The 24435-nt window shown below is 54.3% G+C and overlaps 7 protein-coding genes across 7 annotated transcripts; 1 reads left to right on the top strand and 6 right to left on the bottom strand.

Annotated features, from left to right (window-relative positions):
* Nucleotides 1-1773: 1773 nt before the first annotated feature.
* IUM83_08534 (ABC transporter A family member 4) lies at nt 1774-7888 on the bottom strand (the record flags this gene model as incomplete). The annotated part of the gene is made up of 2 exons (XM_067932914.1): nt 1774-7324; nt 7416-7888. The coding sequence occupies 2 exons, from the start codon at nt 7886-7888 to the stop codon at nt 1774-1776; spliced, it is 6024 nt and encodes a 2007-aa protein (XP_067783344.1).
* A 365-nt stretch (nt 7889-8253) lies between these two features.
* Nucleotides 8254-9295, top strand: IUM83_08533 (2OG-Fe(II) oxygenase superfamily protein; the record flags this gene model as incomplete). The annotated part of the gene is made up of 2 exons (XM_067932913.1): nt 8254-8814; nt 8939-9295. 2 exons carry the CDS (start codon nt 8254-8256, stop codon nt 9293-9295), a joined length of 918 nt encoding a protein of 305 aa, XP_067783400.1.
* A 159-nt stretch (nt 9296-9454) lies between these two features.
* IUM83_08532 (2OG-Fe(II) oxygenase superfamily protein) lies at nt 9455-10501 on the bottom strand (the record flags this gene model as incomplete). Its single annotated transcript, XM_067932912.1, has 1 exon — nt 9455-10501. One exon carries the CDS (start codon nt 10499-10501, stop codon nt 9455-9457), a length of 1047 nt encoding a protein of 348 aa, XP_067783346.1.
* Nucleotides 10502-10886: 385 nt separating this feature from the next.
* IUM83_08531 (2OG-Fe(II) oxygenase superfamily protein) lies at nt 10887-11933 on the bottom strand (the record flags this gene model as incomplete). The annotated part of the gene is made up of 1 exon (XM_067932911.1): nt 10887-11933. The coding sequence occupies one exon, from the start codon at nt 11931-11933 to the stop codon at nt 10887-10889; it is 1047 nt and encodes a 348-aa protein (XP_067783477.1).
* A 179-nt stretch (nt 11934-12112) lies between these two features.
* IUM83_08530 (2OG-Fe(II) oxygenase superfamily protein) lies at nt 12113-13156 on the bottom strand (the record flags this gene model as incomplete). Its single annotated transcript, XM_067932910.1, has 1 exon — nt 12113-13156. The coding sequence occupies one exon, from the start codon at nt 13154-13156 to the stop codon at nt 12113-12115; it is 1044 nt and encodes a 347-aa protein (XP_067783399.1).
* Nucleotides 13157-18453: 5297 nt separating this feature from the next.
* On the bottom strand, nt 18454-20238 carry IUM83_08529 (putative GPI anchor protein; the record flags this gene model as incomplete). Its single annotated transcript, XM_067932909.1, has 1 exon — nt 18454-20238. The coding sequence occupies one exon, from the start codon at nt 20236-20238 to the stop codon at nt 18454-18456; it is 1785 nt and encodes a 594-aa protein (XP_067783464.1).
* Nucleotides 20239-22311: 2073 nt separating this feature from the next.
* IUM83_08528 (putative GPI anchor protein) lies at nt 22312-24177 on the bottom strand (the record flags this gene model as incomplete). The annotated part of the gene is made up of 1 exon (XM_067932908.1): nt 22312-24177. The coding sequence occupies one exon, from the start codon at nt 24175-24177 to the stop codon at nt 22312-22314; it is 1866 nt and encodes a 621-aa protein (XP_067783465.1).
* Between the last annotated feature and the right edge of the window lie 258 nt (nt 24178-24435).

Genomic DNA, 24435 nt, shown 5'->3' with positions numbered 1-24435 from the left:
AGACGTGTTCTTGCATGCTTCGAACCACTCAATACCGTGTCTGTGCATTACCACACCGAGCATAGCAGTAAGCCCCCTCATACGTAGCTCAGAACCCGCGCCTCTACGTGTTGATCTCACTCCCGATCGAACAAGCGCATGCTCGAGTCGATGTACTTGGATAAGATCAAAGGGTAGCGAGCGTAAGCGCGTCATAGATGTCGTGGGAGCGCACAAATGCAGGAATTCGTGAAAAGCTTGATATTCAAACAATTGCATTGCCTCGCTTGAGCGAGTGATTTGCACACGAAAAACCATAGGTTATCCCGAATTACCTAGTCTTTTGCAGGTTTATAGGTACCCCATGAGATTTGGCATGGTCTCGGGAGGATCTATACGTTATCACCAAAGATGCGATATTTGTCGAGGTGCCGACCAACTCCCTAGATGACCTATTGATGGATACAGAAATTCTTGATTTTGGCTTGCGAAGAAAAAGTACCGAACAGCATAATATGCCGTATTACTGTCTGTCGGTGCCCGTAATACTGACATGTCGAATTGAGTTACAGTAACGCGGACTTTTACTAACCTGAGTCTAGTGTTCATGTACTCCGCAATTATGTGTGATTTTTACCGCACTCTAACTTACTGCAAGTGCTGTTTGCACCCGGGAATATAGCCTCTAACCAGCTACCTCGAGGCCACTACAGTGCCTACAGTAATTAGTCTGGGCTCAAAATTAGTCTGTCTTCAAAATTAGTCGGGACCAGACTAATTCATGTGCTACAGAAATCAGGATGTTCATATTTAGTCTGGGCACAAATATTCATAATTAGTCTGTCTGAACTGGGCTCGTCTTTGTGAAGTGGTATGGTTCATGACCCCGCACATGAAGATTATTCGGCATAGATGTTGAAGCGCAACCGCACCGAGGACAGACGTTTCTTTCTTTCTTAGATGTGGGGTAGATATGTGTCGCTAAATGAGCAGGCGGTACACAATTATGTATTTATTTCTTCCCAAATTGGTACCCATTTCTATTTACTTTCCAAAATTAGTACCAATTTCTTTTTTCTTCCCAATTATTGTGTCTGTTCAGTCTTTTATTTTGGGGCACTTGTGGATAGCTCACAGACCATATTTTTGGGGGCTACGAAGTGTGTTGCTCTATGTGCAGGGTGTTGATGGTACATTGTCAACATCGCTATGTTTCCTTCACTTACAGGAGGTCATCCAGAAGTACCGAGACAGCAGATGAACAAGCGCCGAGTGAAGCTAGATGCCGCATAGAGCGAGCAGGAACCCACATCCTCGACGAAGCCATCGTTTGATGTTTACCTAGAACACTAAAAGCGACAGTCTTAATTACATAAATACACGTTCTCCTTACCACCAGCAGACTATTTAGATATTCAAAATTAGTCTATGTTCAAAATTAGTCTGTCCCTTTGAAGACAGACTAATTGTAGTGAGTGAAAAAAAATCGATGTTCAATTTTAGTCTGGGCCAGACTAATTACTGTAAGTACTGTAGTTGTCAACCGAAATCCATCCTCATGGAAGACGATGCACGCAGCCAACAAAAATACCAGCATAAAGCGCAACAAGATTGTCAAGAGGAAACACCACCCTCTAGCGACTTGAACTGCCATCACTCAAGTCTTGGAGGAACTACACGTATGTTACGTAGGTATTGTGTAATTTGTGCTGTTTCGCACGTCAAAGTACGAGACTATAGATGAAACCATTTTGTATTATCTAGCAGGTTAGCGGCTCTATTTCCATGCTTCACTCACGTGAACTGCTCGAACACGCGCTCAAGAGACAATTCGCTAATGCTATAATGCGAAATCTTGAAACGCGACTTATTCTCTTCCATGGTCCCAAAGACGTCTGCCAGTCCGAATGCGTCCGTACATGAGGTTTCATAAACACCACTAGTGTTGCTACCAGTGCCACGAGCTGTGTCCTGATCAACGGGAACCACAGGCTCGCCGGATCGACCAGTAATTCCATCCTTAAAAAGCTGCGTCTCCAGGCGAACAAACGCTTCTTGCACGAGCCACTCCTGCACGAACTCAACAATCGGAATCACTGGATCATCAGATCCTATCGAACGAGTTGGTAGCCCACTGTCTGCTGATTCTAAGCGGGACAGCACACCTTGTAACCAAGCATTACCGTGCTGCCGAGAGGCCGCCACCGTGACAGCATCGGCGTCCTTGTGCAAAAGACCGTGGCAAAGCTCCCACGCTTCTTCCAACTCTGGTAAAGGAATGCTGCCCCGTTCCAAACCTGCTCGGCGAGTAGCAGTTGTCGCCTTCAGCTTGAGCGAGCTCCGGATTTGCTCCGTGTAGAAGTGCAGCTCCTCTGGGTCCCAGATTGCTGTGCTGTCGAGACGCACGCCGATGGAGATCCCTCGCGAGACGCGCTGCTTCAAGTCCGGGATGCTGCCGCACCAAACCAGTTTTCCTTTGAAGAGCACGACGGCGTTTGCACACACCGCTTCAGCTTCCTCCATACTGTGTGTGGTGAACAAACAGCTCGTCTTGTTTTGGCTTTGCCGCTTCTCATGCAGCACACGCCACATCAAGCGTCGAGCAACTACGTCCACACCAGCTGAAGGCTCATCCAGAAGCAAGAGCGACGTATGGTCACTCAAGAGGGCCAGCGCTAGCATAAGCCGACGCTTGTTTCCGCCGCTCAAGTGCTCCGCTGCAGTGTGCTCCACCGGGAACAAATCCAACTGGTTCATCAGACCGTCGATAACTGCACCTTCAGACAGCAGTCCGTTGCGTCGACTGCACCGCAAGCGATAAAACAGTTCCAGGTGTTCGCGAACGCTTAGATCGTTAAAGAAAATATTGCCCTGAGGACAGTAGCCATATCTCGTACTCGCCGCCTGAGGCTCTGCAGTCACGTCACACGAGTCGATCAGCGCCTTGCCACTGGTTGGCGACGTTCCTGCCGTCAATATCTCAAACATTGTCGATTTGCCCGATCCATTGACGCCCAACAATGCCACGCAATCCCTCTTTTCCACCGAGAAACTAACATTGTTCAAGGCCACCACTTGACCGCTTTCGTTCACCACAGCAGCGGCTTCTTCACCATTGGCAGCATCGGCACCATTGTTGCCTGGGCCGCCCGACGAAGTCTTCTTGCGGGGGTTAAACACTTTCGAGACTCGAATTGCACGTACCATATCTGTCTCGTCCTCGAATGTGACAGCAGTTTGCTCGGCCTCCTCATACCCTTGACCATAACTGCGCCAACACGGCAGTAAACGTCGAATCCGGCGCAGCGTGCGTCGCATCTTGTATTCGACCACCGTAGGGTACATTTGATATTGATCTAGCACTAGGAGCAGTAGTGTGTATACGATAGAAGAGGTCACAAGCGCAAACCAATTACTTCCGGTGACATCCCAATCCCACACCGAAGACTTTCCATCGACATCGATAAGAGCGAAGGCGTTCATTGCATCGAGGGTTCCACCAAAGTTGAGGCACTTCTGGCGCATGGGAGCCCATGACAGCGTCACAATATTTAATACAGTGATGCCGAACGTATAAAGTGGAAACACCTGCAAGAAGTACGCAATCGTGTTCACCTTGTCGCACAAGCCCGGGATATTTGAAAGTGCAAACACGATCGACGCCGCCATAATCTGAAACATCGAAACGTACGACATAATCGACTGCGCCGACGACTGAGACGAGAAGATCAGCGAGCTCAGATACAGGAACGGGATCACCGCTATGCCGAACAAAACCATGGAGATCATCAACGCAGTGAGCATATTCTCGGTCAGCGAAGCGGAGAACACTGCAAGTATGATAAGCATGAGAGTAATCGCCATGAAGTACGCCGTGAAGTCGAACATGAAGTTTGACAGCCAATACAAGAACGACGCATTCGCCGACTCAATATGCTGGAACAGGAGGCGCTTCAAGCCCTTTTCTTTCTCCCTTACGACCGATGAAATGTAAAATGACACAACGGAACTCATTGTCATCAGGAGATAAAATGCCACCATAATTCGTCGAACAACGTTGATGGCTTCATCAGGGTCTAACAACAGGCTGCCGTCGTCATCAGCGGTTACTGCGTCATCGATCTTGATATCAATCGGGAAAATGCCTTTCTTCGCAACCAAGTCGCATTTATCGATATCAGGGGAATTTTCCTGCTTCGAACGCGTCTTGCAGTAGGCTTGAGACATCCATTGAAGCGTCACCGGCAAAGAACGACGCACTGTTTCGTTGTAGTAGAGTGAGTACGCCATCACCGGAGAGAAAGCAGTGTTGTCTGATGTCCAATTGACAGCCGACACGAACACACCAGCGAAAAAAGTTGTGTCGTTTTCGCGCGCGATTGCATCCAGCATAGCCTGCTCGGTCGTTGCACTCTTGTCGAACACAATCGGTTGGGAACTTTGCTCGAAATGCGCAACAATATCTGCGACCGAATTCGTGATCTCAGAAGCTGATGAAACAAACAATGAGGCGTCCCTTGCAGTCGGGGGTAAAGTTGTCACGATCTCAATGGATCCACCAGCAGAAATCAAGTTTTGAAGCACAGCCAGGATAATCGCTAAAAAGCCAATCGGCCACACATACTGTGCAAAGAGAGACTTTTTGTCGCGAGAAGTCATCTTCACACGCTTGATGATGAGCGCGCGAAGCTGTGACATCGAGTGTTTCCAGCCAGGTAACTTCGTGTCGAGTCCACTGGTTTGCCAGTGCATCTTTTCCCTGGATTTCTCGGCGTCAATTTTCGCCAGTACTGGGTCGGCCATAACAGATGGCCCCGAACTCTCCACATCATCCTTCACATGGTAGTAGACGTCTTCGCCCTCAGTCACCTTCACAAACACATCCTCTAGATCAGTAGCTGCGATAGCGTAGCGCTTAATAACACCATTCTGCTTCATCGTATCCAGGTCCCTGAACAACTCGGCAAAGCGCCGCTCATCTCCATCGTTCAGCTGCACACGTGTTTCCCACTTGTTGTCACTGACGATGCGGGCATTAGGCACATACTTTCTTAGCGTGGTCATTAGAAGTTCCGTCCACGCTTGTCGTCCCCCGCCTAGGTTATCACTTCTATCCAGGTCGTCATCGCCATGGTGCACAATCGTGAGTTTATACCCTACGCCAAACTGGTTCCTGAGAAACAAGCTAGAACCGCAACACTTCAACTTGCCTTCAGCGACAATGCCAATGTTCTCGCACAAAGCCTGCGCTTCCTGCATCGAATGGGTCGTCAGGATCACAGCACGGTGGGTAACAGCACGTTTTAACGCGTCCCAGGTATCCAGTCGTGCCTTCATGTCCATCCCAGCGGTTGGCTCGTCAAGTAAGACGACACGAGATGAATCCAATAGTGCTAGAACAAGTGACAGTTTGCGCTTTTGGCCACCTGATAGAGTTTTCGATAACGCATCCCGCTTCTCCTCAAGTCCAAACTGTTGCAGCTTAGTGACCCAAGCATGCTCGGAGACGGTTTTGATTCCCAGGCTTGACTTCAATGCGCACACCAATGACAAGTGCTCCCAGACAGTCAAATCATCGTATAGGATGTTTTGCTGGAAGCATACACTGAGGCTTTGCCTCACTGCTTGTGGATTATTAGCCACACTGATGGACCCGCCGACGTAGGCATCTCCACTCGATGGCGACAACATACCGCACAGAATCGACAACGTCGTGCTCTTTCCAGCGCCATTCGGTCCCAAAAGGCCGAAAATCTCGCCCTTCCTCACTCCAAACGACACATTCTTCAACGCCTTCTTACCGTTCGGGTATGTCTTCGACAGCGACTGCACAAAAAGCGTGGGGTTGAAATGCTGCAAGTAGTCGGGAATAGACTGCTCACGAAGAGTGTCATCCATCCGTTCATCAAAGTTGTCAGGGCTCATCTCGGTAAGCCGAACAGACTCACCGTCAGGGTCAATCCGTTGGGGGAACCAATATGAAGGTTGAAATATGAAATACCACTTTTGTTGCACTCCATACGTCCGCGGAAACACGTTCTCAAGGTACCATCCAAGCAGCAAATATCCAGCACTTTGCATAGCCATCAAGGTGCAAGGTATTTCTACTGTTCTCCACGTGATGGACCTCTGGGCCGCGGTCACGGCATCGAATGACAAAATATCGTGCAAGGAAGCCATAAATGCAACAGGTGAGCTGATTGCGTCGAGAATTGTCAGGAGCAACGCCAGTGACTCGGACGACGCGACCGCATCTTCACCAGCCAACGATCGAATCAAGGTTCCAGCACTCAGGATGAAGTACATCAACGGAGCACACGCAGCCGCCGTCCTGGTCTGATTGAAAATCGGAGTGACAGCGAGACCGAAAAAGAGCATGCTCGTGATGAACACCATCAGCAGTAGGAAAAAGTACCAGCCGCCCATCGTCGAAGCCGCGAACATGCTACCGTTGAGCAACCACATAGCGAGCAGCGACACCACCGCCGAGGCCAAAAAGTATAGCATGAACCAACTGATCAGCAGCGACATCGCCGGCAGACCCATGATCATCAAATACTCCTTCAGCTGCTTCTCCTTTTCAGCCACAACGTCTCGAACCAAACGCACGTACGGCCACAGGAACAAGTATGCCATGTAGAACACAATGTTGCTCTCAAGCGGACCAGACACAGTGCTAGCAGGACGACCGGGCAGCGCGGCCACACTCAGATTGTCCAGCTGGTCGCTCGACGCCGCCTTGTTCACGAGGTTTGACAGGAAGCGCTGCAGTTCCGTCGACAGCCCTCCTTTCTTTACTGCAATTTCGCAGGCCTTCTCACTTCTCCCGAGCGGTGATGTCTGTGGGAAGTCGGACCATCGGAGACCGCCGCGATCCAGCATGCTGCCCACCAACTGACATACAAGTTCCGGGGCTAAATCACTCAGCTCCATCAAGTGGGTATTCGTAAAGCTGGTCGCGTTTTCTCGCATGAACATGTTCAGCGCCATCTGAAACGGTAGCACCGTCGGGAAATGAATCGGTCCACCGGAAACATTAAACGTCAGGTCCTGCGCGAAGAACTGCTCGATCTGGCTCTCCGCAGCCACTTCAGAAGGGTCCTTCATGCGGTCTTGGTAGAACAGCGCCAGCAGCTCCAGCGGGCGGGAAAGCTCTTCTTCTTCGTCTCCTCCAGTCGTCGTCCTCCTCACATCCAGCCCGGCGTAGATATTCCACCCGCTTTTCTTCGGGTACTCGAGCAAAACCTGGTCCGCCTCTGCGTTCGACAGCGACGTATCAATCGGAACCATTTTCGTCTTCTGCGCGTAGCTGGAAATCCCCAGCTCCTCCGCTGGCGGATAGTGTCTACAGTACATCAACAAGAATGGTCCATTTTAGGACACACTACGCCGAATTTCCAAGCAAAACAAAAACAATTACAGAATGGTCCACTTACCGGTCGAGGTACTGCAGGAACGCCTCCGTCTCTCTGCGCTGCAGCACAGCCAGGCTCTGGTTGCTCTTGGCCAGCATGAGCGGCAGCGCCGCCAGCAGCAGCGCCCCCGACTCGACCTTCACCTCCAGTTGCTGTTCGTCATGTTCCTCTCCCGCGGCCGTCGTGGCGTCGACGGCGCCTGATATATCGGTCAGCGTGCGTGTGCGCTCGGGCTCCATCATGATGGCGTCCTTGTGGCGCTCCAGGAACGCGTCCAGCGCGTCCACGCCCGAGGGCGCCACCAGCTGCGCGTTGTACTCGCAGAGCTTCTGGATGAGCAGCAGCAGCAGCCCCAGCGGCACGATGATGTCCGTCAGCAGCGCCGGGTACAGCCAGCGCCGGCCGCTGCGGCCGCGGTTCAGGCGGCTCTCGCGCTGCTTGACGCGCCAGTTCTTCCACAGCAGCACGCGCACGCTGCGCCACAGGCCCGCCATGTTCGAGGCACGCGTCCGATGGGATTCTGAGCGGGATGGGCTACCGTCGCTGACTCCGACGGCATGAAATGGGTACACATCTGATGAGAGTCTGAGTCGGATGGTGGTATCAGATCTGAGGATGTGGACGCTTTTTGGTGGACGGATTACGTCTGCGGGCGGCCATACGAATCGTTCGAGCCACTTCACCGCGGCAGATTGGACGGAATTGATGAGTTGATCCGGCAGCGGCGACAACATCGCAGGTGGGGAAGGTAGAACGAGGTTTCGGATGAATTCGAGCGCCTTCTCCCTTGGTGCTGCTGGCCGATGGTTCATTCTTCAATTTGATAGCAAGTACCAAGACCCAAGCAGCTGAGACCGAGATGGAAGTGCGCCAAGTTCCAGTCGTGGATATTGAAGCGCTCATGGCCCTGCCAACTGATGTTGAAGTGGATGCTGCGCTGCGTGATGTCAAGGACAGCGCGCTGCGCAAGACCATTGAGGAAGTCCGAGCTGCTGCCAGCGAGTGGGGCTTCTTCTACATCGCCAACCACGGACTGCCGGAGCAGGAGGTGCATAAGTTTCAAGGGGTCATGAGGTCGTTCTTCCGTCTGTCCAAGGACGTCAAGCGCACCATCCGACGCACTCCTACCAACTCGCGTGGGTACGTGGAGCATGAACTTACCAAGAACAAGAAGGACTGCAAAGAGTGCTTCGACTTTGCTGGCACTAATGAAGACGGCCCAGTCAACGACAAACATCTACGACTGGGAGACGATGAGAACCAGTGGGTCGAGGAGAAGACACTGCCTGGCTTCCGACAAGAAATGGGGACGTATTTCAACAAGATGGAGTACATCGCCCGTCGGCTGCTGAAGGTCTTCGCTGTCGCGTTAGGTGAAGAACCTGCGTTCTTCGACCAGTTCTTCCACGGTGACACTCGAGTCACATGCGACTAAACCACTACCCCGCGACTGAAGACCCGGAGGAGACCATGGGCGTCTACCACCACACCGATGCTGGTGCGCTCACGATTCTGCTGCAAGATGACGAAGTCGCTTCTCTCAGGCTTTTCACCGCGAGTCGCAGACGTGGAACAACGTGCCCCCGCGCAAGGGCACGTACACGATCAACATTGGCGACATGGTGCAGGTGTGGTCCAACGATAAGTTCGTGGCACCGCTACACCGCGTGCTCGCTAATGGTGGAGCCGACCGGTTTTCAGCCCCGTTCTTCTATAACCCGTCGTACAGGGCTCAAGTCGAGTCTATCGTAGTCAAGGAGGGCGATGTAGCCAACTACCGTCCGCTGAGTTGGGGTGAATTCCGTTTGACGCGCTACCAGGGCAACGTTGCCGACAAGGGTAAGGAAATCCAGATCGGAGATTTCAAGATCCACGGCCCTATTGACGTCGCGAACTCGTAGCTGGTAGTAATGCGCGAGTTCGAGAGGAATAGGAAAGGTGTGTTTTTCAAACCTAGCAAGATGAACAAGAGGTGCAGCATTGATTCATAACGTTGACCAATTTCTTGGCAAGAAAAAAAAATGTAGCGACCATCGTAGCTCCTTCGTGAACTGCCACACTTACGCATTAGCAATATCGATGGATCCATGAATTTTGAAATTGCCGATCTGGTTCTCCTTGCCCAGGTCGGCATAGTTGCCTTGGTAACGCTCCAGGAGGAACTGACGCCAATTTATCGGGCGGTAGTTGGGCACGTCCCCGGGCTTGACCACCACAATGGGCTCCACCTTGGCATTGTACGAAGGGAGATAGAAGAATGGAGCCGAGAACCGGCCAGTCTTGCTGCTCGCCAGCACACGGTGCAGAGGGGCCACGAATTGGTCATTCGACCACACCTGAACCATGTCGCCGATGTTGATCGTGTACGTGCCCTTGCGAGGAGGGACATCCACCCACGTTTGCGACTCGCGATGGAGCACCTGCAGCGATGCCACCTCATCGTCCTGCAGCAGGATGGTCAGCGCGCCAGAGTCCGTGTGGTGGTAAACCCCCATCGTTTTCTCTGGTTCGGGGGCCACTGGATAATGGTTCAGTCGCATCATGCTGGAGGCGTTCGACCTGAAGAACTGGTCGAAGAACGCAGGCTTCTCGCCCAACGCCACAGCAAACACCTTCAGAAGGCGGCGAGCGATGTGCTCCATCTTGTCGTAGTAGGCCCTCATCTCGCCACGAAACCCTGGCAGCGTCGACTCGTCAAGCCACTGGTTTTGATCTTCTCCCAGCCTCTCCAGCTTGTCGGTGGCAGGTCCGTCCTCCCCAGCGCCAGCGAAGTCGAAACACTCTTTCCAGTCGGTCTTGTTCTTGGTGAGTTCTCCCTCGACGTAGCCGCGGTTGTTGGTGGCGTGACGTCGAATGGTGCGCTTGATCTCCGCTGGCAAACGAAAGAACGACCTCATGACCTCTTGGAAGTTCTGCACCTCCTGCTCCGGCAGCCCGTGGTTGGCGATGTAGAAGAATCCCCACTCGCTCGCAGCAGCGCGGACGCTGGTAGTAATTTCACGCAGCCCAAGATTGTTGATATCTTGCAACGCGGCGTCCACTTCAGCGTCAGAACGGAACGCCACGAGGGCTGCGATATCGATAACTGGCACTTGGAGCACGTCCATCTGGTCTCGATCTCGCAGATTCAGAAGTGATCGAGAAGCCCATGTGTCGGTGCGAAGATCGACCTTCGACCCGCTATCGACACTGTCGCGAACGGCATCGTGATTGGCTGGTGATCTTGAAGTGATGAGGCTGGTCTGCGTGATCAAACTCGTCAAATTCCCCCGAAGAATTCGGCATTATAATAGTTTCCAATTGATCAAGTGACTATCGCAACCCCCAAAAAGCGCGTACTTGAGTGAGATCTGCAGGGATAAGATTGACTAATATGCTGAATCGACAATAAAAATGGTGGCATCTCGCAGGCTGCGTAGTTGCCTAAATCATTAAATGAAATACGGCCAGTCCATAGCTATTCCAGACATCCTGCCCAACTCTCATCGATTTTTACGAGTTTGCAACATCGATCGGTCCGTTGATCTTGAAGTCGCCGATCTGGTTTTCCTTTCCCAGGTCGGCATAGTTGCCACGAGCTCGTGCCACAATGTACTCAGTCCAGCTGAACGGACGGTAGTTGGGCACCTCGCCTTTCTTAACTATGATAGGCTCCACCTGGGCGTTGTATGTCGGCAAGTAGAAGAACGGGGCCGAGAAGCGACTAGCCTTGTCCGTCGCCAAAACACGGTGAATTGGCGCCACGAACCTGTCGTTCGACCACACTTGCATCATGTCGCCAAGGTTGATCGTGTACGTGCCTTTCCGCGCCGGCACATTCACCCACGTCTCGGACTTCCGGTGAAACACCTGGAGCGAAGCTACTTCGTCATCTTGCAGCAAGATGGTAAGAGCGCCAGGGTCCGTGTGGTTGTAGACTCCCATGGTCTTCTCGGGCTCCTTGGACACCGGGTAGTGGTTCAGCCTCATGACACTGGGGCTGTTGCCTCGGAAGAACTGGTCGAAGAACGCAGGCTGCTGCCCCAGCGAAACAGCCAGGATCTTCAAAAGACGGCGGGAGATGCTCTCCATCTTGTCGTAGTACGTCTGCATCTCGTGGCGGAAGCCCGGTAGGGTATCCTCCGGGAGCCACTGATTTTGCGACGTCCCCAGCCGCCCGTCGCCCTCTGGAGGCGGGGGGCAGTCCTCGTAGGCGCCAGTGAAGTCGAAGCACTCCTTCCAGTCCGTTTTGTTCTTGGTGAGCTCCCCCTCCACGTAGCCACGGGCGTTCGTGGCCAGGCGGGAGATGGAGCGTTTGGTTCCTACTGGCAGGTGGAAGAAGGAGCGCATGACCTCCTGGAAGCGGGCCACCTCCTGCTCGGGCAGTCCGTGGTTGGCGATGTAGAAGAAGCCCCACTCGCTCGACGCAGCGCGTATCGCCTCGATGATCTCGCTGATCGACGCGTTGCTGGGTTCACGAAGCGCGGCGTCCACTTCCGCGTCCGTGGTGAGAGCCGTGAAGGCCCCGACGTCGATGACGGGGACCTGGTGCACCTCCATCCTTGGTCTTCCGTTGATCTTGAAGCGGAGAATTGGGAAATGACCAGTAAAGCTGATAGGTTTCAATCTCCGAAGGGGCGTGGTGTCCGTTACATGAACTCCGCAATGTAACCAACCACTTGACAGTTAAGTAGTTTCATTTTTTTCCTTTACAAGAACAGTTCGCCGAGCTTCGTTGTCTACGAGTTGGCGACGTCGATGGGTCCATTGATCTTGAAGTCTCCGATCTGGATCTCCTTGCCGCTGTCGGCGTAGTCGCCCTTGAAACGCGCCAGTCGGAACTCGCGCCAGCTCAGCGGGCGGTAGTTAGCTTCCTCGCCCTCCTTCACCACAATGGGCCCCACCTGGGCCCTGTACGACGGGTTGTAGAAGAACGGGGCCGAGAACCGGTCGGCGCCGCCGTTCGCGAGCACGCGGTGCAGTGGCGCCACGAACTTGTCGTTGGACCAGACTTGCACCATATCTCCGATGTTGATCGTGTACGTTCCCTTACGGGGCGGCACCAGCGTCCATGTCTGCGAGTCTCGGTGGAATGCCTGCAGCGAGGCGACCTCGTCGTCCTGTAGTAGAACCGTCAGTGCGCCAGCATCGGTGTGGTGGTAGACGCCCATGGTCTTCTCCGGCTCGGGGGCCACGGGGTAGTGGTTCAGCCTCAAGAAGCTCGAGTTGTCGCCGTGGAAGAACTGGTCGAAGAAGGCCGGCTCCTCGCCCAACGCGACCGCGAAGACCTTGAGCAGGCGACGCGAGATGTACTCCATCTTACTGTAGTATTCGACCATCTCCTGGCGGAAGCCGGGCAGCTCCTTCTCGTCGAGCCACTGGTTCCGGTCGTCTCCGAGGCGTTCGTGGTTGTCGTTGGGCGGGCCGTCCTCGTCGACTCCGGCAAAGTCGAGGCACTCCTTCCAGTCGGTCTTGTTCTTGGTGAGCTCGTCGTCGAAATAGCCGCGCGAGTTGGTGGCGCTGCGGCGGATGGTGCGCTTGACCTGCATGGGCAGGTTGAAGAAGGAGCGCATTGCCGCCTGGAAGCTGTCCACGTCCTGGTCCGGCAGCCCGTGGTTGGCGATGTAGAAGAAGCCCCACTCGCTGGCGGCGGCGCGGACCTCCTCGATGGTCTTGTGCAGCGCGCCGTGCTGGGCCTCGCGCAGCGCGGCGTCCACTTCGGCGTCCGAGCGGAACGCCATGAGGGCTTCAATGTCAACGACGGGGACTTGGCGCACGTCCATGGCGGCGTCGGGGGTGCAAGTTGCGGAGTGGCTCATGGCTGGGCAGGGCGTGAGGTGCAAGGCGAGAGGCTCAACGTACGTGTGCGGCCAGTGGCAGCCCTTAGAACAAGGCTGACGTAGCGGAAATGGGCCGCGGGATTGGCCCAAATCTGCGCGCTATAAAAATGGGCTTGCCCGTGGTCTGATGAGTACTGATGCATTACAGTATCTTAGTGATCTGATAAGTTACGTCACTAAAATAGGATATTTTACAAATCTCCATATTTTGTATCAAAAATACCGGTTTTGGACAGATCTCCTTAGAGACCTATCCTCCAGTATGGTCGGTTTGAAGTTTGAACCGGTTTTGTTCACAAAACATCGGTTTGAAAGTTCGGGTTACGGACAGCAAAACATTCCACCACAATTAGTGATGGCCTGACTAATAAGGGTGGACAGTGTTATTAGCTTGATCATAGTACATGTATTAGTGATTGTATAGTCTAATATTATTTTGGCACCAGTTTGCAACTTGCTGATGTTGTTGGTGTTGGTGACACAAAAGCCAGGAGCTGTCGAGGAGCTCGCGGCATGCTGAGGAGACGACGATGCTTGTGTTGTCCCATCCAAGATGAAAACTCGACCGTTTCGGCGCAATTGCAGTCCAAGAGCCCGATATGACCACTGTTCGTGGTGCGATACCCGTGCACAGATATCTCGAGTACCAAAAAGTATGTTCTCGAGAAAAACAGCGTTGACTCCCTGGAGACTTACATCGTCATCACGAATATTCACATTGCAGTGCGAAATGCCGACTAACACGCTGGATCAGTACCGACGATGAAGTTTCCACAACCATACCAAAAACTAAAATGATGTGTTTTCAACAGGGCCGACATAACTATTAGGTTTTAACGTAGGTTTTATAGTAAAACCTGTCAACCCCTCAGAAGTGCCAACAGATTTATCAGAAGTTCTGATTCAGAACTCGTTGTATGGTATCCGCTTCCTTCCTAACACGGCCTACGATTGTTCAGTTTGCTTGTAAATACCATAGTAGATAAGGCAATGAATACAAGTGTGTTCGTATTGTCAACACTCCCTCAGGCGGCGGCAAAACATGGGGGCGAGGATAAACCCAGGACCGCCGCGACAATACCGACAAGCAGACTTCGTGTGTACCCATGCTCATGGCGTCACGTACATTATTCTCGCTATGTTGGATGTGGAATATTTCCCGACACAAGGATATTATCGTTAATTTTTCTGCGTGACACCAACTCCAATATCGCACGAAGCAAACATTTGAGGATTGAAATGACTGCCATCCAGGTGTAGTATAATGAAAGCGAATCCAGATCGACGATACACGGAGCTCAAAGAGAAGGTCAAGACGCTTTATAACTTCTGGGATCACGGTGGCTGACGCTAAAAGTGCTCGCATTGAGTGTGTTCAGCTTAGTCGCTTCAAGTTCCGCATCCGAACGCGCTTTCTCGGCTTCCATAGAAGCTTAGATTGCCCCGAAGATCGAAAAGCTGCTTTAAATCAACAACCAATAAAAAACTTGGTTATATTGATTTAACCCATGCCGAAAACCTAATTGCGTTTTTAAAAATCGGCAGGTTTTACCAGCCCTGGTTTTCAACGTTGAACTTCTGCAGCTGTAATTCTAACGTTATATATTTTCAAGAACTCATCCGGCGCAAGATCAGTTGAAAAAGAATCAGGCTGTGAGTAAACCCGCTATTAAATATTGCCCATGCTGTCTCAGTTTACCACCATATGCAATCGAGATTCCGATTATTCGAACTTGCACACTCAATTTTACCAGCAGCAACTACAGCGAAGCACCCATTTCTTGCTAAGACTAACACTACCTCGCGCCAGCACGATACTTTCGCTGGCGGTGATCGCTCAGCTTAACGTATTGCAACAGGCATAACGGAGATAGATAGTATTGACGAACCAATCGAAGCTTACCAACAAAAACCCACTCGTCACCAAGGTAAATGCTGCGCTGTACCGGGCAAGCTAGCGGACTCTAGCGCTGCTTAATGAGGGCAGCCCATATTACAGCTGTACGTTCGGAATCTCTACGCACAAAATAGGATTGCTATTGTAATATTGCCAAGATTGTCAATCACAACAATTGATAGAGCGGAGATTTCAATCGGCAATCACAATCTCCAGGGTGCCCCCATTCTACTTTTCACCCCTGCGCACGGCTTCAGTTGCAATCTGGCAGAGAAATAACCAGTCGCAAGTCCAGAGAACCGACGTTAGCTACCAGTTGATTTTCTGGCTGCTTCAGAATGCGAGACGAGGAAAAAGTTGGTTTATTATAATACCGTAATAATCGGGCCCAGTGCGACAAACGGTTTGAGTGCGACACTGGCAGACGTACAGGTGACAACCCCTCCCCTCCTAAAAATATTAAGAAAAAAGACTTGAAAAAAAACTTGCGTTTAACGTCTATTGATCGTTATCTTCCTCCTCGTCAGTGATGGTCATCTCTGGCAGTGGTTTTAGAGGCCTCAGCCCCCTGTACACGAGCATCATCAGCAAAATGTAAAAAAACGAGTATCGAGCATGACTTCCGAGAGACCGCACCGTCAGCTTCGTCTTGTTATTGTTCTTCGGCCTCTTCTTCATTTTCTTTTGTGACTGCGATGGCGCGAGGGAGGTACCGCAACCAACCGTGCCGGACGGACGTCATCCGAGCGAACTCTTTGAAAAACCTTACGAGGTTTTTCGCTTCACTTGATTATGACTGGGAAACTGTGTCGCACTGGGCCCGATTATTACGGTAGTTGTTGGGATACAAGCTAACACGATGAGTACAAAGACCAAAACATCTCAAAATTTCTATTTTTTAAGCTTCGCAGCTCTGTGATGGAGAAGATAGATGCGTTAGGACGATTACTAGACCAAACGAATTGAAATGCACCTCGCCAGAGGAAATGTAAGCGAGCTTATAGATTTCAATATTTTGTATTTAAGATTGTTGAGACTGCAATAAAACGTGCGCTCAATCAATAAGTTCCACAACCCGATCTCTATGTGACGATTACGAGCAACAACTGGACAAATAACTTGTTCCCCCAGTACTGCTGGCAGTAGGTAAACTACTAGTAGGTAAACTACATCTGACGTTAGAACTTACATGTACAGTACCGGTAGTAAAAACAGCCGATGACAAAGCGAGAATCCAGAAGCGTGGCTTTACTCTGCTCCGTGAGCTGCGGCACTGTAGTTTCGATGATGAAATTCTCCGAACTACGATAAATGTCTACCAAGGACATGAAGGCGACCCATTAAACAGCCCGGTTTCTCTAACGCGCGTGGCAACACGCCAAGAACGCTGGACGACTGGTTGGTGGTTGCCAAAGTGCCATTCAGTTTATATATCCAAAATGCATTACAGGGGTCTATGAAAGAGAACCATTATACATGTGTTTTAGAACTGCCTGTTTACGAGGTTTGAATGTAATCCTGCCTATACCAAGCAGTATTGTAATCGAATATTCTTCGTCATCACGATAATAGAAGGTTTTGTAATGTATACGTTGCGTCGTGTAGAATTACATGCTTGAACAAAATTCAGGTGGGCGCACCGATCACTTTTCATTTTTCCGGAAGCCCCGGAAATCAAGTTTGATTGGTGCAGTTTCTTCCAGCCCAAAAGCATGAAAGCATACGGAGTGATCGCTCAGACGACAGTGTTCACGGCACTACTGATTGCCCGGTCGATCGCGGATGTTATCCATACGGGCCAAGCTCTCGGGTTCGCCGCCGGCACCACCGGTGGTGGCAGCGCTACACCAGATTACCCCGCCACCATCGAAGAGCTCAAACACCTCCTCAGTGACGATCAGCCACGCGTCATCGTGCTCGACAAGGAGTTCAACTTCGTCGGCACCGAAGGAACCATCACTGAGACGGGATGCAGACCTAGAGCCCACACGGAGTGTCTGGCCAAGAACAACGGCTTCAAGGGCCAAGACGTGATACTGTTCCCAGGAGACACCACGCTGACCCACACTGGTGGTTGCGACCAGCAGGTAAAAGTGCAGGTGACGTACGACAAGGCCACCAAGGACGCCCTCTTCGTCTCGAGCAACAAAACGTTGCGTGGAATCGACCAGAAGGGAATCCTCAGAGGAAAAGGTCTCTGGCTCGACGGAGACAACATCATTATTCAGAACATCCATATCACGGAACTGAATCCGCAGTATGTATGGGGCGGAGATGCCATCTATCTCCAGGGCATGGAAGACCGGGCGATGAAGAATATCTGGCTGGATCACATCAAAATTTCGCGTGTTGGTCGGCAAATGTTCGTTAGTGGGTTTGCCGGCGTCGACAGTCTCACGATCAGCAACTCGGATTTCGACGGCCGTACGGAGTTTTCTACCTCATGTGATGGCCGTCATTACTGGGGCTTCATCCTGGACGGCACCACCACGCGCGTGAGTTTCCTCAACAACTATATCCACGAAACGTCGGGTCGGTCGCCGAAGATCGTCGGGGCGTCGAGCCCTAATGCCAATGTGGTCGCCCACATCGCCAACAACTACTGGGCTGACAATTCCGGTCACTCGTTCGAGCCCGGGGCCAACGCGTTCGTTCTCGCCGAGGGCAACTACTTCGACGATACAGTGGAGCCCGTCCTCGCCGATGAAAGTAAATCGAGCATTTCCACGGCGGACGACTGTCGTGCAGCTCTGGGTCGCGCGTGCTCCGCCAATGTGCTGGAGAAGTGCGGTGCGTTTGACTCGGTGAATGGTGGTCGTGCCTTGGACGCATTGAAGCAGTACAAGGCAATCGCGGGGTACATTCCAGCAAAGGCATCACAGCTGGCGAAATCCTCCACTAACTTCGGCGTGGGCGACCTTGGTGATTCACCGATTCAGGGGAACGTAAAGCAGGGTAATGGTTCACCATCCCCAAAAACTACTGCCCGTAAAGGTGGCAACAAAACCAAAAAGAAAAGTGGAGAGGACAACAGCGCCGATGCTGTGCAACAAGAGAACTCGGCCAAGAACCATTCATGATCCATGTAGCACGGCAAAAGCTGTCAGTAGCAATGCGTAGACAACAAATTGCGTAGACAACAAATTGATGTGAATCGAAGAAGACCGCGGGGCGTAGCTTCAAAATCGTTGTATAGATATCAAGTTACTACGCGGTTTTTAGGGAAGGAGGGACACAGCTATGGCCGCCCCATCTATTAGCCGAAACTTGCGGCTCAGAGGCCACGCCACGACACTGCAACACACAGCTCAACTAAGGCCGCTACGAATCGACTCGTAGCTGCTTAGCTAATGAGGTTCTCGACCGAAGCCGAGATCCACGACGTCACCTGGGCAGCCGACACGGCGTCCACGTCGAAGTCGAAGTCGTCGCCGCCCAGCTCAATGATCTTGATGGTGCCCGAACTCGAGTTGTCGATGATCGTCACGTACGTCACGGCCGAGTCGGTGGGGCGCGCGGCGTAGTTGTCACCGCCCGGAGACACACTGCCGTCGAAGAAGTAGTAGTGGGTCGACACCTTGTCCTTGTCCGTGTTGGTCTCAATGACCTCGGCAATGTCGAGTTCACCGCATCCGCCCTCGGATCCCTCGCCGCGGCAGTTGCAACCGTACTGGTTGGCGCGAACCACCTGGGCGTTGAGCATCCAAATGGCGGGGCGGTTGACAGAGGCGCCCGTCGGCATCTGCACCTTGGTCACGAACATCTTCATGCCGCCGTCCCAGCCGTGGAAGCCCATGTCGTCGTAGTAGCCAATGCAGCCGTCCTCGTCGGCGCAGTTCGTCGACGTCATGATGTTGACCTCGCAGCCCGTGGACACGCACGGGCCGCCGCCAGTCACTGACGAGTCCGAGGCATCAGCAAGGGAACCACCGAACGTCGTGCTCTTGGAGGCAGTTCCAGAGCCGTCGGCTGTCGCGTAACCCTGCGGGCTCGAGTCGGCGCCGGTGTAGTCGATGTTGAGGTTATTCATGAAGACCATGTTCTCCTGGGTGCCGTTCTGGCTGTAGGACGACACCTTGGTCCAGTCGCTGCCCGAGGTGGCGTTGAACACGGCGATGTTGTAGATGTTGAGCGGCCCGCGGAAGACCATGGACACCTCCTCGCTGAACGGACCCACGGGGTCGCTCACCGACACCTCCTCGGTGGTGCACGAGGACATGGCCGTCACCTTGCCGTAGGTGCCGGTGGCCGAGCCGGCGTTCGTGCCGTTGTACACGAAGCTGGAGCTGATCGTAGCGCTCGAGAAGGACGCGGCGCTGCCGGTCGTCGTCGTTGAAGTGGTCGACGTAGTTGAAGTTGAAGTGGACGTCGAAGTCTGAGTCTGCGCCGAGGTAGACGTCGAGCTGCTGGCCGTGGACGTCAGCGAGACCGTGCCGGACTCGTAGTCGTTGGCGACCTCGGGGGCGGCCGTGGTCGCCGTCGGGGCCGACGTCGACTGCGACTGGGACTGCTGGCCGGTCGTCGACTGCTGGTAGTTCGACTGCTGCTGCGTGGACGACGAGGACGTCGTGGTGGTGCTGCTGCCGGTGGTCGTCGTGGTGCTGGAGCTGGATCCACCGGGGCAGAAGGTGACCGTGAAGGGCAGCGTGTCCGGGCAGCTGTGCGTCTTGGTGTCGTCCGACGGGTACAGGTAGGCGTCGGAGCAGTCCGCGCTCTCGCAGGTGAGCGTGGCGCAGGAGCTGGAGACGGACGTGGCCGAGCTCGTGTCGGGCGCGATGCTCATGGCCACGTTGTAGCCGGTCTTGCCCGTGAGCTCCTTGCACGCCTCGTAGGACGAGCAGCTGCCGCTTCCGGGCGGGATCACGCTGATATCGTACCAGGTGTAGCCGCCCGAGATAGTGAACTCGGCCAGCGTGGCCTCGTCGTCGGTGCCGTCGCGGAACATGCCGTGGTAGCCGCTGGCCAGCTCGCGTGACGTGGAGCTGCCGGCCGCGATGGTCTCGCTCTTGCTGTTGTCGTAGAGGCTGATGGAGTTCGAGCACGAGTTGACAAAGGTGACCGACACGGAAGCGGCCACAGGCGCGGCCATCACCAGCGCGGCGCTCAAGGCGAGGAAGACCTTAACCATTGTGTGCGGATGAGCTGAGCTGTCGAGGAGTGAGCCCAAGCCGGCAAATTGCGGAATGAGGCACAGCGGGGCACGCGCGTACAGGTAGTAGCGCTCACTTATCACCCACGCGGGTAAAGCCGATCAGCGCTTTCGGAGACGCTCGGACGACAGACGGGTGCCAGACACATCGTGGCGATGGCGCGGTGTGGGCAGCCTCGCGCTCATCTCAGGCGCTAGTCGCAGCGCCCCATGGTTCATGGCATGGACGCCAGCGCCATCTGGCGGCCGCGGTGGAGCACGACGACGTCAGCACCGGCAGCGGTGGACCAGGCCTTTCGTCTGCACTTGGCCGCCCGTGACTCGGAGGTCCACTCTCTGGGGCGCAGGGCCGGGGCGCGAACCGGCCTCCGATCATTTAGGTTTTGTATGCGGGATCTGACTATTAACGCAAGTGAGTAGGCACCGTTATAAAGCGTTAAGTCGGCTCAGCGCGGTCTGGTGGCGGTTTGGAGATGATTTTCGAGCGTACGAGCGCGTGCTCGCCGCGCGAAGGGCGATCGGCTGGCAGGGAAGGGGGCGAGAGGTTTCGGTGCTGCGTCTGCAGCGGTGGCGGATTTGGCGGCGAGGATCGGCTGGAGGCTCTTGGCAACCTTTTTGCGATCTACTGACTTAGTTCGATTAGCCGCTCGTCGCGTCGCGTGCCCAGCCGATCGACACTCGATGGTCGAGTGCTGCCAGGCACTTTACGCCTGAGTCACACGGCGAGTTGCAACACCAAAATGCCAGGTGGCCTGCGGATTCTTTGCCCCTGCCGCGCAGGAATCGGCACTGCGGCTGGCCGAAAGGACTGCGCGTAACGAGCGGCTAACGCGGTGGCGTCTGCGAGTGTCGCGCGCTTTCTAAATCGGCTGACGTCTCTGTGATCACTCGCCCTCGGCCGCGCGTCACCAAGGTGGCTTCGCTCACTGATGCTGCAGACTCCGCTGGCGTGGGAAACGCGGATCCGTTCGGAGTGATGGGCTTGCTTGTCATGCTTGGCGCTGTGTGGCTGCCAGTCGGCCTCGCTGTACGAAGGCGATCCCGTCGGAGCTGACTGATTTGCCAACGTGCACTGCTGCACGGTCGGCACGCCATGCTGCAGCGGTGTTGTTGTTCGTACGACGTTGGCCTACGTGTCCCCAGTGGCGACAGATCCTTCACGTTGATGACAGTCCGCGTCGGCGAGCTTTCTACAAACAGGAATGAGTACCGCTCCTTGATCGGCCAGGCCATCGTTGGCGTGCGCTACGCCAACGGTATGTTCATGGTTTGGCCAGGGCACGCCACCATACTCGCTGTAGTTAGGATGAGCTTGCAAAATGGAGGAAGAGTTGGCGGACGATGTAGCGAATATGGTGCGTTTGCTTCACTGCCATTTCGCGGGCCAATATTTCGCGCTATGGAGCATTGTCCGCCCTCATCGTCTCGTTGCCGACCGCTTCAACTCGCGGCTTTGCTCTCGTCTTCTACTTCCTCCTCCTCTTGCACCGCACTTGCACCGCAGCATATCGATGGATGGGCTTCAGTGACGCATCGTCGTTGCCTTCACTGGTATCACACTGCGCTGACACCACGACTACAACTCAGTGTACATGCACTGATTGAATGCCCGTCATGTGGCGTTAGTTGCAGCGCCTTCCTCACCGATACGATGGCTTACACATTTAATTGACGCAGCTCGCGCGCGATCCCTGCAAGATATGTACTGTGCAGTATCAACGATCATCATTCCCAATACATTGTTCTACGTGTTGTGCACAAGGATGCAGGGGTTCGCTCAATCATTTGTACGTACACAAAGAAAGCAAATGTGGATACAGCTACTACGTAGTAGAAAAGTTCATCATTGCGCATTATCCCGAGTAAAATCATTCAGACTACATTCTTATCGAGCCAACACCATCAAAGAGCAATACTGCTATCGTATTATCTCCAGCGCGCGCAGGGAGCGACAATACTTAGTCTAATGTAGGAGTCATACAGAATCCTCTGGTGGTCCTGCCAAACGATTCCAACATCCAATGTAAAACAAGAGGTCCAACGACAAACCGCTTAGCTGATGAGGTTCTCCACCGAGGCGGACAGCCACGTCGACACAGTGTCAGCGGAGACCGAGTCCACCGAAAAGTCGAAGTCGTCGCCGCCGATCTCAATGATCTTTACGACGCCCTCGCCGGAGTTGTCGTAGATGGTCACGTACGTCACGGCCGAGTCGGTGGGGCGCGCGGCGTAGTTGTCACCGCCCGGGGACACGCTGCCGTCATAGAAGTAGTAGTGGGTCGACACCTTGTCTTGGGCCGTGTTGGTCTCAATGACCTCGGCGACATCAAGCTCACCGCAGCCACCCACGGAGCCCGATCCACGGCAGTTGCAGCCGTACTGACTAGCACGCACAACCTGGGCATTCAGCATCCAGATAGCAGGCAGGTTCGCCGTCGAACCCGTCGGCATCTGCACCTTGGTCACGAACATCTTCATGCCGCCGTCCCAGCCATGGAAGCCCATGTCGTCGTAGTAGCCAATGCAGCCGTCCTCGTCGGCGCAGTTCGTCGACGTCATGATGTTGACTTCACAGCCTGTGGACACGCACGGGCCGCCGCCAGTCACCGATGTGTCGGAGGCATCCGCCAGCGAGCCGCCGAAGATGGTCGACTCCGTAGCCGTGGCGGAGCCGTCAGCCGTCGAGTAGCCCTGCGGGCTCGAGTCCGCGCCAGTGTAGTCGATGTTCATGTTGTTCATGAAGACCATGTTGTCCTGCGTGCCGGCGCTAGCGTCGTAGGACGACACCTTTGTCCAGGCGTTGCCGGACGAGCCGCTGAAAACGGCGATGTTGTAGATGTTCATGGGGCCACGGAAGACCATGGTCACTTCCTCGCTCATGGGGCCGACGGGGTCCGTCACCGAAACATCCTCCGTCGAGCACGAAGACATCGCCGTCACCTTGCCGTAGGTGCCGGTGGCCGAGCCAGCGTTGGTGCCGCTGTACTCGAAGCTGGAGCTGATCGTGGCGCTCGAGAAGTCTCCCGTGGAGCCGCTCGAGGTGGTCTTCGTGGTGCTAGTCGAAGTCGTCGAAGAGCTGGACGTGGTGGAGCTGGTACTAGCAGTGCTAGTCGAAGTAGTCGAGCTGGTGCTGGTCGAGGATGGCGAGTCCGTCGAGACAACACCGGCCGAGTAATCGGCGTCCGAGGCAACCGGAGCCGCAGTCGTTGACTCGGGGGTCGCCGTGGTTGCAACCGGGGCCGCAGTTGTGGCAACTGGAGCCGCGGTAGTGGCGACAGGGGCCGCCGTGGTTGCAACCGGAGCCTCGGTAGTGGCAACGGGGGCATCCGTAGCGACAACGGTCGTAGTAGTAGTGGTGGTAGAAGTTGTCGACGTCGATGTCGATGTCGAGTTGGAGGATCCGTCCGGGCAGAAGGCCACCTCGATGGCGAGGCTGTCGGGGCAGTTGCGCAGCTTGGAGGTGTCGGTCGGGTACAGGTAGGCGCCGTCGCAGTCGGCGCTCGAGCAGGTCACGGCGGCGCACTCGGCGTTCACGCTGGTGCTGCCGACGTCTGGGGTGATGGCCATGGCCACGTTGAAACCGGTCTTGCCCGAGGTCGCGGCGCAGTCCGCGTAGCTCGTGCAGTTGCCCGCTCCGGGCGGCACGGCGCTGAGCGCGTACCAGGCCTTGCCGCCGCTGATGGCGAACTCGGCCAGCGTGGCCTCGCTGCTGGTACCGTTGCGGAACATGCCGCTGAAGCCGTCGGCCAGCTCGCGCGACGTGGAGCCGCCCACGGCGATAGTCTCGGTGGCGTTGTTGTCGTAGAGGCTGATGTCGAAGGCGCAGTCGTTCACGAAGGACACGCTGGTGGCCACCGTCACGGCCACCTGGGCCGCCACGGCCAGTGAGCCGCCGAGAGCCAGGAACACGCGCACCATCGTGGAGTTCTGTAGTGGTTGGAGTTGGTAGGGTAGTTTAGTCGGGCAGGCCGATGTCGGGCGGCGTATTCACAGCTGGGCGTGAATGAAGCAAGTTGGGAAGTGAGGGTGAGTGCCATGCCAGACGCGCCAGGTAAGTCTCCGCTATTGATAGGCATGAATGGGGCTCCGCTAAAGTCTTGGCCCACATCTTTTTAGATCCTGAGCGTGCTGCCGGTATCAAAAATACCCGCCGCAGAGACGAGCCCAACTTGGGCG

This window comes from Phytophthora cinnamomi (assembly GCF_018691715.1).
Source record: "Phytophthora cinnamomi strain GKB4 chromosome Unknown Contig99, whole genome shotgun sequence".
In the NCBI taxonomy this organism is placed as follows: domain Eukaryota; phylum Oomycota; class Peronosporomycetes; order Peronosporales; family Peronosporaceae; genus Phytophthora; species Phytophthora cinnamomi.
This window is presented reverse-complemented; position numbering and strand designations above follow the sequence as displayed.